General features: G+C 38.4%; 1 protein-coding gene across 2 annotated transcripts in view; it reads left to right on the forward strand.

The window, feature by feature from the left end:
* Positions 1–7,632: 7,632 nt before the first annotated feature.
* EBF1 (EBF transcription factor 1) overlaps positions 7,633–16,047 on the forward strand; it is a 329,952-nt gene continuing 321,537 nt past the window's right edge. For both annotated transcript variants that reach the window (XM_075856089.1, XM_075856090.1), the window contains exons 1-4: positions 7,633–8,347; positions 11,288–11,444; positions 12,311–12,374; positions 13,458–13,513. In XM_075856089.1, coding sequence (XP_075712204.1) covers positions 8,214–8,347; positions 11,288–11,444; positions 12,311–12,374; positions 13,458–13,513 — 411 coding nt within the window. In that variant the 5' untranslated portion in view covers positions 7,633–8,213. The remainder of the gene's footprint in view (positions 8,348–11,287; positions 11,445–12,310; positions 12,375–13,457; positions 13,514–16,047) is intronic.

Genomic DNA, 16,047 nt, shown 5'->3' on the forward strand with positions numbered 1-16,047 from the left:
AGTGGCGGCACTCAACAACTTTTGCAGAAGACATTCATGCTTTGCTGGGAGTGCAGACTGATGTAGGCTGTTAAAAAAAACAAAAAAAAAACCTGCAGTAGAACTACTTTTTTTCTACATTTTTGCCAAAATAAAATGTATATAAATTTAACGCTAATGTGTATGTACCAAAAAATGACACCTAAATAAAATACAAAAAACAAAGCCTCATACATCTATGTTGAGTAATGACCGGTGGAATCCAGAGAGAAAAAAATTGAAAAATTGTTCTAGTCCTCAAGGCCAAAATTGGCCCTGTCTTCAAGGAGTAAAAGCATTAATAACAATAGCATGCAAATAGTATTAGGCAGTGTTCACATGTTACAGTTTTGCCGCAGTGTTATTGCGGCTTTGCTGTGATTTTCGCAAAAACATGCATCAAAAAAGCGTCAAACCCGCAGCAAAACAACACAGCCTTAAGGTTAGTATGTTTAGATGTAAATCATTTAAAGGGACTAAAAAGTGATAACCTAAAAACTAAATTTGACTTCCTAAACAAATTCCTATTTCTTTTTAGGTCTCTCCCTAGGCAAGAATATAGGATCTGTTTTATTTGCTGGCAGTCAGATGTAGAGGGAAAGCATGTATTAAAGATTAATTGAAAAAATATTGAAATTCTGTGTTGCACATAATAAAAAAGTGGTAAAAATGTATGTGATGTGTGAATTGTTTTTTCTGGTTTTCTTTATTTCTATGGTATAATTTAAAAATAATGGAAAAAAAATAAATAAAAAAAACATTTGAAACATATTTTAAGCGTATGACACAATTGCACAATTATTTTACAACTTTTTTTCAGATATTGTAGAAAATTTTCTGAAGGGTCGAACTCACATATGTTTGTGCCATTTTTGATGATGAAAACTTTAACACTTTATGTGACCCCCCCCCCCCCCCCACACGTTCATTGTTACTAAAATAATACAAACATTTAACAAATATAGCTCTTTATCTTGGTTCTGGTCCCCCTAGTGTACATAGAAGGTAACAGCAGGTAGTCCAAGTTCAGCATCAATGCTTTATTCTGGTATTATATGCACAATGCATTTCTTTTTATTCTAGATAATTACATACATTTTAGCCAAGAAGAGGTTTCACTGGTGTGCAGATTTTCCAGAGCTGATGTATTCCTTACATTTTATAGGAGTATAAATTTGTTGATTGCCTCTATTAAAGGAACAGTACAGGCTATGTACACCTTTGAAAACGTGTTGTTGTTTTTTTTTTTTAAATATAAAAATGTGTATCAGTGTGTTTAGTGCAAAATTCTATTTACTTTTTATTAAAAATTATTTTTACTTTTTTAGATACAGCTGCTTTGTATCCTGTATACCAGGGGTCAGCCAGCTTCAGCACTCCAGCTATTGTAAAACTACAGTTCCCAGCATACCCTGACAACCTATGACTGAAATAATAAAGCCTTTGGCTGTCAGTGCATGCTGGGAGTTGTAGTTTCACAACAGCAGGAGTGCCGAAGGTTGCTGACCCCTGGTGTATACAGAGAAGCTGTATCTTGTGCTGAGACCTGAATCCATCAGGTCAGCGGGACTGACGGGTTCAGTGACAGCAGGTCCTTGCACGTCTTTGACACGCATCCACCTGTTATCGATCACATCTAAGTTATGGACCCACTGACACTGAACCCATTCGTCCCGCTGACCTTACAGATACAGGTTTCAGTGCCAGATACAGCTGCTCTGTATACAGGATATAAAGCAGCTGTATATGAAAAAGTAATTAGGAAGTTGCATCATACACACTGATATACATCTTTATTTCTGGCACCCAGGAAACATGCGCTAGCAGCCTACAATCGACAATTTAATATCGAGGATGCCAGTCCTTTGCATGATGCCTGATGTCAGAGGAAACAATATTGGATCGGCTGGATATTTCCTAATTCTTGATGATTCAATTGTTTTTTTTTTTACAAAAATCAGCATGTTGGAAGTGTCCTGATAGCACTTTGATCTTAAACCCCTGATCCCATACTTAGTACCCGAACCCAGAGGCGTAGCTAGGTTCTCCAGCACCCGGGGCAAAGATTCAGTTTGGCACCCCCCCCCCCCCCCCAACCTCTTTCCCGACATCTCCTTCCCACTCGCCGTGTTTGTTTTCTCTACCAATCGACGTGTCATTTCTTTTCCACATTTCTTTTTATGTAACGCGAGCATAAAAACATTTGTACATTTTACAAGCAGTATGGTTCTATACACAACCCCAGAACCAAGCTCAGTACATATATACAGCACCAGAACAAAGCTCAGTACATAAATACAGCCCCAGCACAAATACAGCTCAATTTAGTGCAACCCCTGCCGTATAGGTGTGTACGGCGTAAAACTACAGCTCCCAGCATGGCCCGAACAATGGTAAGGATATGCTGGGAGATGCTGTTTCACAAAAAATAAATCATATCATAATCACACCACCCATCATCTCGCTGCAGATCACACAGTGACTACAGTGCTGATTAGAGGCAGAATAAACATTTACATTAAGTGACTCACCAGTGACGTCTCAGATTCTAGTTATTTTTCTCCATCCGATCCAGACCTCTATGATGAATTCTCCCGGTCACAGCCCATTTCTGCAATTTGCCGCTCACATGTCTTCAGCTTCTCACTTTTCCAACATTTCTGCACCTATAAATAAATATAAAGTTATCATTATACCACACACTACGCCCCTAAATATAATAGCGCCATACACTGCACCTCTAATTATAATAGCACCATACACCGTGTCCCACACACACACTGTGCCCCCTGTAGATAGTGCCTGCCATAGAGCCCCCTGTAGATAGTGCCTGCCATAGAGCCCCCTGTAGATAGTGCCCCCATATAGCCCCCTGTATATAGTGTCCCACAAATAACTCCCCCCATAGTGCTCTACAGATAGCCCACCCCTGTATATAGCCCCCTGTAGATATAGCCCACCCCTGTATATAGTGCTCCACATATAGTCCACCCCTGTATATAGTGCTCCACATATAGTCCACCCCTGTATATAGTGTTTCACAGATAGCCCACCCCTGTATATAGCCCCCCTGTACATATAGTCCACCCCTGTATATAGTGCTCCACTAGATAGTCCACCCCTGTATATAGTGCTCCACAGATAGCCCACCCCTGTATATACTATATACAGGGGTGGGCTATCTGTGGAGCACTATATACAGGGGTGGACTATGTGTACAGGGGGGCTATATACAGGGGTGGGCTTTCTGTGGAGAACTATAGGGGGAGCTATTTGTGGGATTCTATATACAGGGGGGGACTATATCTACAGGGGGACTATATCTACAGGGGTGGGCTATCTACAGGGGTGGGCTATATCTACAGGGGGACTATATCTACAGGGGGACTATATCTACAGGGCTGACTATATCTACAGGGGTGGGCTATCTACAGGAGTGGGCTATATCTACAGGGGGACTATATCTACAGGGGGGCTATATCTACAGGGGGCTATATCTACAGGGGGGCTATATCTACAGGGGGACTATATCTACAGGGGGACTATATCTACAGGGGTGGGCTATATCTACAGGGGTGGGCTATATCTACAGGGGTGGGCGATCTATGGAGCACTATATACAGGGGTGGGCTATATCTATAGGGGTGGGCTATATCTATAGGGGTGGGCTATATCTACAGGGGGCTATATACAGGGGTGGGTTATATCTACAGGGGGCTATATACTATATAGCCCCCCTGTAGCTATAGCCCACCCCTGTATATGGTGCTCCATAGATAGCCCACCCCAGTATATAGCCCCCCTGTAGATAGACACCCCCCGTAGATAAAGCCCCCCACATGTAGATAAAGCCCCCCGTAGATAAAGTCCCCCCGTAGATAAAATCCCCCCAGTGTAGATAAAATCCCCCCTCCGTAGATAAAGCCCCCCGTGTAGATAAAGTCCCCCCCCCCCCGTGTAGATAAAGTCCCCCTTGTAGATAAAGTCCCCCCGTAGATAAAGTCCTTCCTGTAGATAATGGCACACACTTTTGTTACAATTAAAAATATATATATATATTCAAACTCACCTTAATCCCGCTTCCACGCCGTCCGGCAGCCATGGAGACCTGCTCTCTTCTGCGCAGGTCTCCTGGGGGTTGAACGCAGCGTCTATGAAAGGCGCTGATTGGCTGGGCAGGATGACTTTCCCTGTCACTCAGCGCCTTTCATCGACGGAAGCTTCACTGGTACAAAAGGTACCAGTCGCTTCACTTGTGGAAAGGCGCTGAATGGCCGGGCACGGAACGTGCCCATTCATTCATTGCTTCTAATTGTACCTGTGTCCTATAGACACAAGTACAATTATAGTGCAGGAGGAGGTGGCGCTGGCACCCCCTCTAAGCTGCGCCCGGGGCACATGCCCCGCCTACCCCACCCTAGCTACGCCACTACCCGAACCTATGGAAAAGCAGCTGTATAGGATGCAGCTTTATTCTCTAGTTTACAGATTGGAAACTGTTATTTGGGCACTGTATGAGTGTGTTACATGGGCACTATACACAAATTAAAACCACCTGCCTAATATTGTGTAGATCACCTTCGTGCCACCAAAACAGCAATGACTCTTTGAGGCATGGACTCTACAAAACCTCTTAAGGTGGTATCTGACACCTAGACGTTAACAGCAGATAAGTTGCGATATCGGGCATCCCTGGATCGAGCTTGCTTTTCCAGCACATCTCACAAATGCTTGATTGGCCAAGTCAACACCTTGAGCTCTTTGTCATGTTCCTTAAACCATTCCTGTACAATGTTTGCAGTGTGGTAGAGCACATTATCTGGCTGAAAGACGCCACTGCCATTAGGTAATACTGTTTTTTATGAAGGGGTGTGCTTGGTCTACAATAATGTTTAGGTCGGTGGTACGTGTCAAAATGACATCCACATGAATACCAGGACCCAAGGTTTCCCAGCAGAACGTTGTCCAGAGCATCACACTGCCTCCAGCTTACCTTCTTCCCATAGTGCATCCTGGTGCCATCTCTTCTCCAGATAAGCGATGTACACGTACCCGGCCGTCCACATGATGTAAAAAAAAACGTGATTCATCAGACCAGGCCACCCTGGCTCAATGTTCAACGTGCCCATTGTAGGAGCTTTTGGTGGTGGACAGGGGTCAACATGTGACTAATCTGCACACAGCCCGATATGTAAAAAGCTGGGATATACTGTGTTCTGACACCTTTCTATCATAGCTAGCAGTAACTTTTTTAGCAATTTGTGCTACAGTAGCTCTTCTGCGGGATCAGACCAGACGGGCTCGCCTTCACTTCCCACATGCATCAATGAGCCTTGGACACCCATGTCCATGCCGCCGGCTCACCGGATGTGCTTCCTTGGACCACTTTTGGTAGGTACTAACCACTGCATACCGGGAACACCCCACAAGTCCTGCCGTTTTGGAGATGCTCTGACCCAGTAGTCTACACATTACAATTTAGCTCGTCAGAATCGCTCAAATCCTTACACTTGCCCATTTTTCCGGCTTCCAACATATCAACTTCAAGAACTGTCAGGCGCCATTGTAACCACATAATCAATGTTATTCACTTCACCTGTCAGTTATAATGTTATGGCTGATCAGTGTATAGTACACCTTAAAAAGGAGGGTTAACAGGGCACCCTCCAACCTGGGCCGGCCCTGCACCCACTTATCAGACCCCCCTTTATAGAATTAACATGCAGCATGCAAAGTTGAAGTTAATAAGGGGAATCAGCAGTCTTAAAGGTGTTGTCTCATCTCGAAAACCACTTTTTGAAATAAAGTCAGCCTGGCAATCCGGCTTCAGAAATCCCCACAGATCAACTGTTATTGGCTGGTTTTATAGTGACACGGACCTAAGCCTATCCCCATGGCTGACCTGTGATAATGTCTGTTAGGGCATACCTTGGTTATAATAGCTGTCTATGTAGATTTTTTTGCACAGGAGATGTTGGCAGGTCAGAGTTAGGGTATGTGCACACGACCATTTTTCAGGCGTAATGGAGGCGTTTTTCACGCCTCGAATTACGCCTGAAAAGACGGCTCGAATACGTTGGCAAACATCTGACCATTGCTTGCAATGGGTCTTACGATGTTCTGTGCAGACGAGCTGTCATTTTACGCGTCACTGTCAAAAGACGGCACGTAAAATTACGGCCGTGTCAAAAAAGTGCAGGACACTTCTTGGGACGTTTTTGGAGGCGTTTTTCATTGACTCTAATGAAGAACAGCTCCAATTACGTCTGTAAAAGACGCTGCGAAAAACGCGTGCACTTGTAAAAATGTCTGAAAATCAGGAGCTGTTTTCTCCTGAAAACAGCTCCGTAATTTCAGACGTATTTGGCGTTGTCGTGTGAACATGCCCTTAAAGCAATAGCCACTATCAAGCCACACTAGCCTAAAGATACGGAAAATATACCTGATTTCCCTTTTTATAGTGATTTCTATAGGAAATGATCTTCATTAAAAGGCTTTTCCATTTCCTACATTAACAAAGTACTTGCCAATAGGCTTTGTTAAAAAAAACATTCTTTTTGGGGTCCATGGTCCAACACCTTCTCTAAACCCTGGGGTCATAATGTTTATATGCCCATTGGATGATGCAACGATGACATGACCGGGTCACATGATTGGTGGATGTGACATCACAATTGACGAATCATCACCTTTAGCAACATTAATTGTAGCTAAAGGTTTAGAGAGTGGCAGACCCACATTTGTGTTAGCTTCAAGATATGCCCATAAAATAATGGAAAACCCCTTCAATTTGAATTAAAGCTCCCCCTTTAAATGCTACAATTGTAGCAATTACAATTATTAACTGAAAGTAATTTTGTATTACCGGATCATTGAGATAGATTTCTACTGATCGTTAATCGTTACCATAGACATTGCAATTATTGGTCCAACCTTAAATCCCCCCCCCCCCATTATAGCACCGCAAACGTCATAATCTGATCAGACATACGTAGAGAGAAGACAAAGGTACTTAGCATCTCACATCTTTATTCTTTGCCGAATATAACTTTGAACAGCTGTTAAAGGTCCTTGAACCTTGAAAATATTTGCATCTTTTTTACACCACATCTTTTGTGAAGACTTTCGTCATCTGCCATGATCCTCGGTGACATCAGTGCCACACAGTCATTATCATGTTTGGGTCTCACCTAGCATCATATTCATGAGCATGCTAATAACCCTCATTTACCATAGACTTAATCTTCTACATGGACTTTTATACTTGACCGAAAAAAAATAAAAAAATCCCTCAGGGGTTCTGCAATACATATGTCAACTGTCCTGATTCCGAACTAATTGATGAAATCCATCTAACAATAGACATTAGTGATCTGTCCTCCTGCAAAACATCCAGCCAGAAGCAACTTTCTCAGCCTCCCCTAGAATAAAAAAAAGGGAAAGTGGGCGTGGTGCAGGAAGGATGGAGGCCTGCTACTGGCTGCTGGGTTGAGGGAAGAATAGATACATGCAAATAAGTGGGTGTGGTTATCTCAGCATGCAACACCCTCTCCCTAAGGAGGCTGGTGGGAGCGTGTGTAGCTTTGGGGATAGTTACTCTGGATTCCACAGGGAAGCAGAGACAGAGCCAGGCAGGGGGCAGCTACAAGAAGCACAGCATCCTCTTCTTCAAGAGGGCACAATCTACAACTACTACCCCCTCCTACACTCAGCATCTCTACCACCAGAGGAGCACAGCTCTCATCCTCCCCCTGTCCCCATCTGCAGGGCAGGAGAACATAGGACTACAGTTTGTGGTGTATCCTTCCTTGTGACTTCTTGGAGGAATAACTGATTTTGGATCCATCACTTGGTTCTTGGAAGATGACACTTGGTGTAGCAGAGCTGTCATCTCAAGTTCATTGCATTGTGTCCTGAACTGCCACCAAGGAAGTGCCCATGACTGGTGCTTGCCCTTCACCCCATTGATGTGATATTATTATCATCCAGGGAGTGTGGACCTCCAGCAGCCTCCTCATCCTTGCCTGCATCTCCTTCTTCTTCTTGGTGGACTCCTCCTGCCTTGGAATAATAATACTAGCAGCAGCAGCAGCAGCCACACGTCCGGCTCCTGTGCTGTGATCTAGGGGGGATTTGTGTAGTGATAGAGCTGGAACAGGGGCAGCAGGAGAGCAGGGGAGCACCAGGCTGTGTTCATGTTTGGCATTCAGGAAAGCATTCAGAGGAGTGGGAGCAGTATGAAGGAGGAGCCCTTAAGCAGCGGCATGAATGCTGTCCGGACGTGGATGCAGGGAGCCGGGGTGCTGGATGCAAACACAGCCGCCCAGAGGTAGGACACTGCCGGCTGGGTGCCTGCAGGGGGACCCTACACTACATGGCACCTAGTGGTGGGCATCTCCCTGCCGGAGGGGTCTCTATATATACATCACACAGGATCAAATCCCATTATTGAAGTCACCACATCTCATTTCTTCTATCTATCTATCTATCTATCTATCTATCTATCTATCTATCTATCTATCTATCTATCTATCTATCTATCTATCTATCTATCTATCTATCTATCTATCGTATTACATGGTATAATGGTAACAGCAGTAGTAGTAGTTGTAGTATTACTAGTTTAGTAAGTGTAGTATAGTTTAGTGTTATTTGCAATTAATAATATATAATTTATGTTATAATAATATTATTATAGTTTTATTATATAGAAATATAGTAAACATGATATTGAATCGATGTTATATACTATATCCATAATAATATTTAACCTTATACCCTTCGTATAGGCTGAGTAAATAAACTACCACATGATACAAAAAAGTTGTAGTTAGCTTCAAAATTATCTATCTATCTATCTATCTATCTATCTATCTATCTATCTATCTATCTATCTATCTATCTATCTATCTATCTATCTATCTATCTATCTATCTATATGTATCTGATTATCTATCTATCTATCTATCTATCTATCTATCTATCTATCTATCTATCTATCTATCTATCTATCTATCTATCTATCTATCTATCTATCTATCTATCTATCTTTTATCCATCTATATATCCATCTATCTATCTATCCATCTATCTATCTATCTATCTCATAACTTTCTCATATCAATTTTCAAACCATCTGACTACTGCCCATATTAATAATTATATACACATATATATCACTTTCTTCCAGCTGTAATATACGACAGGTATTCCTCCTTTAAAATGCTATTCAATTAAGATAACCCTTAATCTGATTCATCTCTGCATCTATCATCCTCCTGGTGTTTGTACATTGTCTTGGCATGGCCTGATCTATAGGCATTGAGATAAGATGTATAAAACGGGGTGATAATACATACACAATAATAAATGACACTTACATAGACAGGCCCATTTACGTAGAACGTGGAAGTGGCTTCTTACTAGTCCTTGATTTAGGGTGATAGGATCCACTGCATTGTCTGGGCAATGTGTTTCCAATCAGTTCTTTAACCGCAATCCACAAATAAATAAACTTTTCATAGACTTGGAAGAAAATGAATTAAGTGGGAGATTAACTCCATGTGAATTTATGTAGTCGAATTGGGAAGTTTTGTGCAACTTTCTCAAAAGTCACGTGATATATAAGGATCAAGTATGAATATACAGATGTAGCAGATGTAAACTTGTGCACTAATACGTTTGCAATGACCTTAGTTTGTCAGTTGGCATAACGCATGGTGATACCACCATGTGTCTTCTATCTATCTATCTATCTATCTATCTATCTATCTATCTATCTATCTATCTATCTATCTATCTATCTATCTATCTATCTATCTATCTATCATCTATCTATCTAAAATTTGGTAAAGAAAGCAGCACTGTTATCAAAACGATCATTTAGAGTGAAAAAAGCGCCTCAATAGGACACAAAACCAGTTTCCCACAATTCCAATAGTTACTCCAAAAAATTCAAGGTAGGACTTCCATAAATAGTGAAAAAGTAAAAAAGTATCTATCCATCTCTCTCTATCCTATCTATCATCTATCTATCTATCTATCTATCTATCTATCTATCTATCTATCTATCTATCTATCTATCTATCTATCTATCTATCTATCTGTCTATCTGTCTATCTTTCTCATATCTATCTATCTATCTATCTATCTATCTATCTATCTATCTATCTATCTATCTATCTATCTATCTATCTATCTATCTATCTATCTATCTATCTATCTATCTATCTATCAATCTATCTATCTATCAATCTACAGGTAAAGTCTTCCCAAACAATGCAACCACAAAGAACTAAATTACAAACTCATCTCTGCTATATACACACACACACACACACACACACACACACACACACACACACACACACACACACACACACTATATATATATATATATATGTACACACTATATGAATTTAATCCACATTTCAACGCAAAGCAACACCCCAATATAGTGCTTCATTCATCCCTACCTTGTCCTTTTATAATTCCATATACAATATACAAATCCTTTTGCCCACAATCCCTCATTTTATTTCTAGACCATAATAACTTCCATTTACCTATCAGGCTCACACGTCTCCCAACTGTGACCCTAATCCGCACCTCACCCCCAATATAACTGCTCCTCTTATATTCTGCAGCTGACCCTGCAGACATGTAATTTATATCCTCTGTGTACACATCTCCAGTCATATAACATTACACTCTCGTCTCTTCTGTGAGCTGAGCTGATTTAAAGGAATTCATAAAATACTTCAGAAACTCTTTATCTTGTAAACACACATAAAGCATCATGTATACTGTCCCTACATGCAAAGTACCAATACCACAGCAGAACATATATAAATATACATACATATATATACATATATATATACATATATATATGTGTGTATATATATGTATATATATATAGATAGATAGATAGATAGATAGATAGATAGATAGATAGATAGATAGATAGATAGATAGATAGATAGATAGATAGATAGATAGATAGATAAGCCAGAGCTTTGATGTCAGAGCTCCCCTATATATAATAATTGAGATTTTAAAGACGATAGATAGATAGATAGATAGATAGATAGATAGATAGATAGATAGATAGATAGATAGATAGATAGATAGATAGATAGATAGATAGATAGATAGATAGATAGATAGATAGATAGATAATCAGAGAGTTGGATAGATATTTCCTTGAATTTCAAATAAGTTAGGGTACGCCTTTAGCCTGTATCTAAACCTTCCTTTCTCACTGTAGTGGTGTGGGTCTGGCCCGGGCACACTTTGAGAAGCAGCCCCCTTCTAACCTGAGAAAATCCAACTTCTTCCACTTTGTCCTGGCCCTGTATGACCGGCAGGGGCAGCCCGTGGAGATAGAGAGGACGGCGTTTGTGGGCTTCGTGGAGAAAGACAAGGTAAGAAAAATCCCATCAAAATTATTATTATTACTGATGATTGTGTGTAGTCAACCCATGCGCTCATCATCCTGCACCCTCTAAACACTTTTACACCCTCGATCTTATAAAATCTCTATAAATATTATTATACTTAAAAATATGCGACTTTAAACGCATGATTTGATCGGTTCGATCTATTACTCCAATTACCTTCCTTTTTTAATTATTAGTATTATTCATGACAATATCATTAATTGAAAATAAAGTATTTATATGAGTTTATTCAGTCAATTACGTTCAATAAAGCAATTATATTTTCATTATACTTTTGTATTAAAATTTGTTTTAATTATATTTATTTCATTATATTTGTATTTATTTTTATGTTTAGATGAGATGTTTTGGTAATTATTTTTATATTTAATTATTTTAACTTTTTCGATCTTTTTATATATTTCATCTTTTTTAATGTATTTGTTATTTATGCATTGTTTACTATTTTTATTTTATAAATATTTTATTTATTTTATTTTATTTTATTTTTTACAATTTTTTTTTATCTTTTAACTCATTTGTTTTTAATAGTTTTTTATTAAGAAACTTTGAATCATCATTATTTTTATTTCTTTCTCAAAATATTGGGATGTTGTCAATGTTTGTGTAAAGTTTTGATACGATGTATGTGTGCTTTACCACACCCATCCGAGCTCTCTCCAGCTCACTACAACTCCCAGCATGTACTGACAGCAAGATGTAGTTAGAGCATACTGGGAATTGTAGTTTTAGGACAGCTGGAGAGCCACAGGTTGCAGACCACAGCTTCACAGTCTAATATAATCTGGCAATATAATATTTATGCCATTTACATTTATCCTTGCTTTTAGGAAACAAGCAGTGAGAAGACAAATAATGGCATCCATTACCGACTACAGCTTCTCTATAGTAATGGTGAGTGTCTGAGGTCGGGCCTCTATATACAGGGCATTGTAGAAAGAACATTTCATGGTGCATGTCAAGAAACTTTTCTGTGTTGCCAGTAGTGGGACGGCTTTGTATGAAAGGCCCGACTGCCGCTATAAACTGACTTGAATTTTATATAGTTAATGTAGCAGTGTTGATTTTGTTGTATCACTCTTTGTTGCAACCTATGACTTTACATAGGACTGCTGGTACATCGTCTATAATACCTTAATTGTAGAGTTATCACGGTGGCCAAATTTTCGAGACAAAGAGTTAAATGGCACACTTCGCTCTGCTACATCTATCTATCGCTACTATTTATTTTTATCTTTTACATGTTATTCTATTCGCAATTAGTACGATGGGTATTAAAATCGGAGAAGGGGCAGGTTTATAAGAAAAATGCTATAATGAACGGAAATATTTCTATTAACATGATCGATTAGTTTTATATATATATATACTCTTTATCGAACTATTACAGGAAGTAACACACAGAACTCTAGAGAAATGTTACAAGGCATAGACGCTCCATATATAAATAGACCATCTATAAACTGTTAATATACAATATTATTACCATATTATATTATATATTATATATTATAATAGGATTATCAGTTAATCTGGCATGTTAGTCTTTATATTGTTAAATAATTTTATATGTAAGTCTCATCACTATGTACATTTTTTGGGATCACACCTTAATATCAGTAGGATTTAATATGTAGTAATAGTTTTTGAAATCTCCAAGACCTCTGCGAATACACAGATATGTTTGTCCAATTATCTATCTATCTATCTATCTATCTATCTATCTATCTATCTATCTATCTATCTATCTATCTATCTATCTATCTATCTATCTATCTATCTATCTATCTATCTATCTATCTATCTATCTATCATCTATCTATCTATCTATCTATCTATCTATCTATCTATCTATCTATCTATCTATCTATCTATCTATCTATCTATCTATCTATCTATCTATCTATCTATCTATCATCTAATCTATCTATCATCTTCCAGAAATCCTGAATTACACATTTTCTTCTTGTCCCCCAGGCATTAGAACAGAGCAGGATTTCTATGTACGGTTAATAGACTCCATGACTAAGCAGGTAAGTGTCCCAGCTGATAGTGACCTATAAATAATAGTGCATTACTGTTAATAACCATGTTTGGGGTCAGGAGGTTTCATACAGAAATAAAAAAGTATATTGATGTAAGTGATCATGTCACCTGAATATGAACACTATAATAACATGAGGACTGCTTGACAATGGACCTGTGTATTCGGTGTAATGTGGATCTTGGGAAGTTGGGGATTGTGTTTGTTTCTATAATGTGGCTCAGTGAGTAAGGGGTCAGGCTAGCTGATGACGGATGGGAAGGTCAACTAAACAAGATCTAGCGCATTAAAGCTCAAGCTGACATTCACAAGTGATGTATATGGGCTGTCACAAGGTTTTTTGGGGTTGTTTTTTTTTTTGGGGGGGGGGGGGGGTGTTGAGATATAGAACTACAAGCCCCACTATATCCTACCAGCTTCTTCCTCTGTCTTTAGGAGGCCATATGGCCCCACCCCATTACAACCTATTACTACCTATTATTAACTACTTCCTCCCCTGTAGTTTTAAATCATAGAAGCATTAACCCTACTCCAGGGGACATTTACTTTGCAAGAATTATCTGCTGTGTATTTTTAAAATATGCAATTATTTGAACTGACTGCTTCATGCCTAATAAAACTGTGTCCTGTACAGTCTTTGTAAGTTCACTATCTATATATATATATATATATATATATATATATATATATAGTATTTTCTTATTGCATGTGTACATTGCAGTGTGCCTTGAGTTTATACGTGTGTGTTTATGTATGTGAGCATGTTTGGTATGTTGTAAGCTATACTGTATTGTATGTTTGCCATTGTGAGTATGTATATGTCTTTGTGTGGGTTTATTTCTTTATGCATGTCAGAGGAAGTCAGTATATATGTACATGTTTGGATGTGTGTGATTTTGTATATTTAAGAATAAGTATTTGTGTGTATGTAATACATCAGTATGTTATACTTTATGTGAGTGTTTATTGTACTGTATACTGTATGTTTATCTTTGGGTTTGTATATTTCTGTATGTGTATGACTGTGTGTATTTCTATACTTGTGTATATGTGTTTGTGTTCATATATGTGCATATTTGTGTGTATATATGTGTACATTTGTGTGTGTGTGTATATGTATATATATATATATGCATATTTGTGTGTGTATATATGTGTATATTTGTGTGTATATATATGTGTGTGTGCGTGTGTGCGTGCGTACGTACGTACGTACGTACGTACGTACGTACGTGTATTTGTGTATATGTATCTGTGTGTATAGATGTGTATGTATGTAAATATTTGTTTGTGTTTATGTATTTGTGTGTTTACTATATATATATATATATATATATATTTGTGTGGATGTATTTGTGTTTGTATGAATATGTGTGTAAATGTGTGTATTTTTATTTGTGTGTATATGTATTTTTGTGTGTGTAGATATGTGTATATTTGTGCATATTTATGCGTGTGTATATATAAAAATTTGTTTATAATTCCCTTTTATTTTCTGTAAGCTTCCTTTGTGTATGTTTGTGTATATGTGTGCATGTCTATGTGCATATTTGCATGTGTGTGTGTGTGTGTGTGTGTGTGTGTGTGTGTGTGTATTTGTTTTTGGAGATTGTCAGAAAACACACCAGTCTCATTGTAACCTCCTTCCTTCCTGGCAATGTTATGCAGTTCACATATTATTTTTGGACCTTTTTGCAGACACTCCAGGCATTTCCTTTAAAAAAATAAAAAATCTTCTTGCAATACCACATACATGTTTTTATCCTGTTATCAGACACACTGTCATTGCAGCAAACGTGCAATGTATCATCATATCCATATCAAGTATTTTCTACACATATTCACTTAAAGCTACAGCGACCCAATAATATCTGCCGTGTAAGATATTTTATAATTTACATTTCTAAAAAGTTTTTCTAAAAAAATAACTTTATAGTGACGTCTGCTGCATATATAATGAACATATATATAATCAAAGTTATTGGCGCCGGTGACTATTCGATGCATTCAGTTTATTGAACAATACTGTATAACTCTGAGGTCCTTTTCTGGTCTATTAATATAACAATAAGTGAAATTGCTCACAATGTTTTCAGTCAATGAGATTTGTATACACATTTTTAAATGTTTTTATTGTCATTTTTAAGAAGCTGATAAAATTATATGCTGGTTCATATTTTTTCTGAACTTTTTATTACAACCCCCTCATTTCAATCCATCCTTGAAATAGTTTTGATAAAAAAAAATGTCATTCTGTATTTTGTATTTTGCTACATCTACTATGTATTGGTTTGCACTACTAGAATAAAGGCTAGGCAAATTATAAATTGGTGACTACTAGGCTTAGACAGTTCTCATGTTCTCCAGTGGAGCAGCCGCTGTTTTGTGTTTGCCTTTTTCTGAAATTAGTGCTTCACAGACTTGACAGATGTGACTAGAGCAGAATCCTGTGAAAAGCTGAGGCCTCTGATGCATTTTACATGAACTAGTAACCTGGAAAGTTATCTGTACAGAAGGCAAGGA

Source organism: Rhinoderma darwinii, chromosome 3 (assembly GCF_050947455.1).
Source record: "Rhinoderma darwinii isolate aRhiDar2 chromosome 3, aRhiDar2.hap1, whole genome shotgun sequence".
Taxonomy (NCBI): Eukaryota; Metazoa; Chordata; class Amphibia; order Anura; family Rhinodermatidae; genus Rhinoderma; species Rhinoderma darwinii.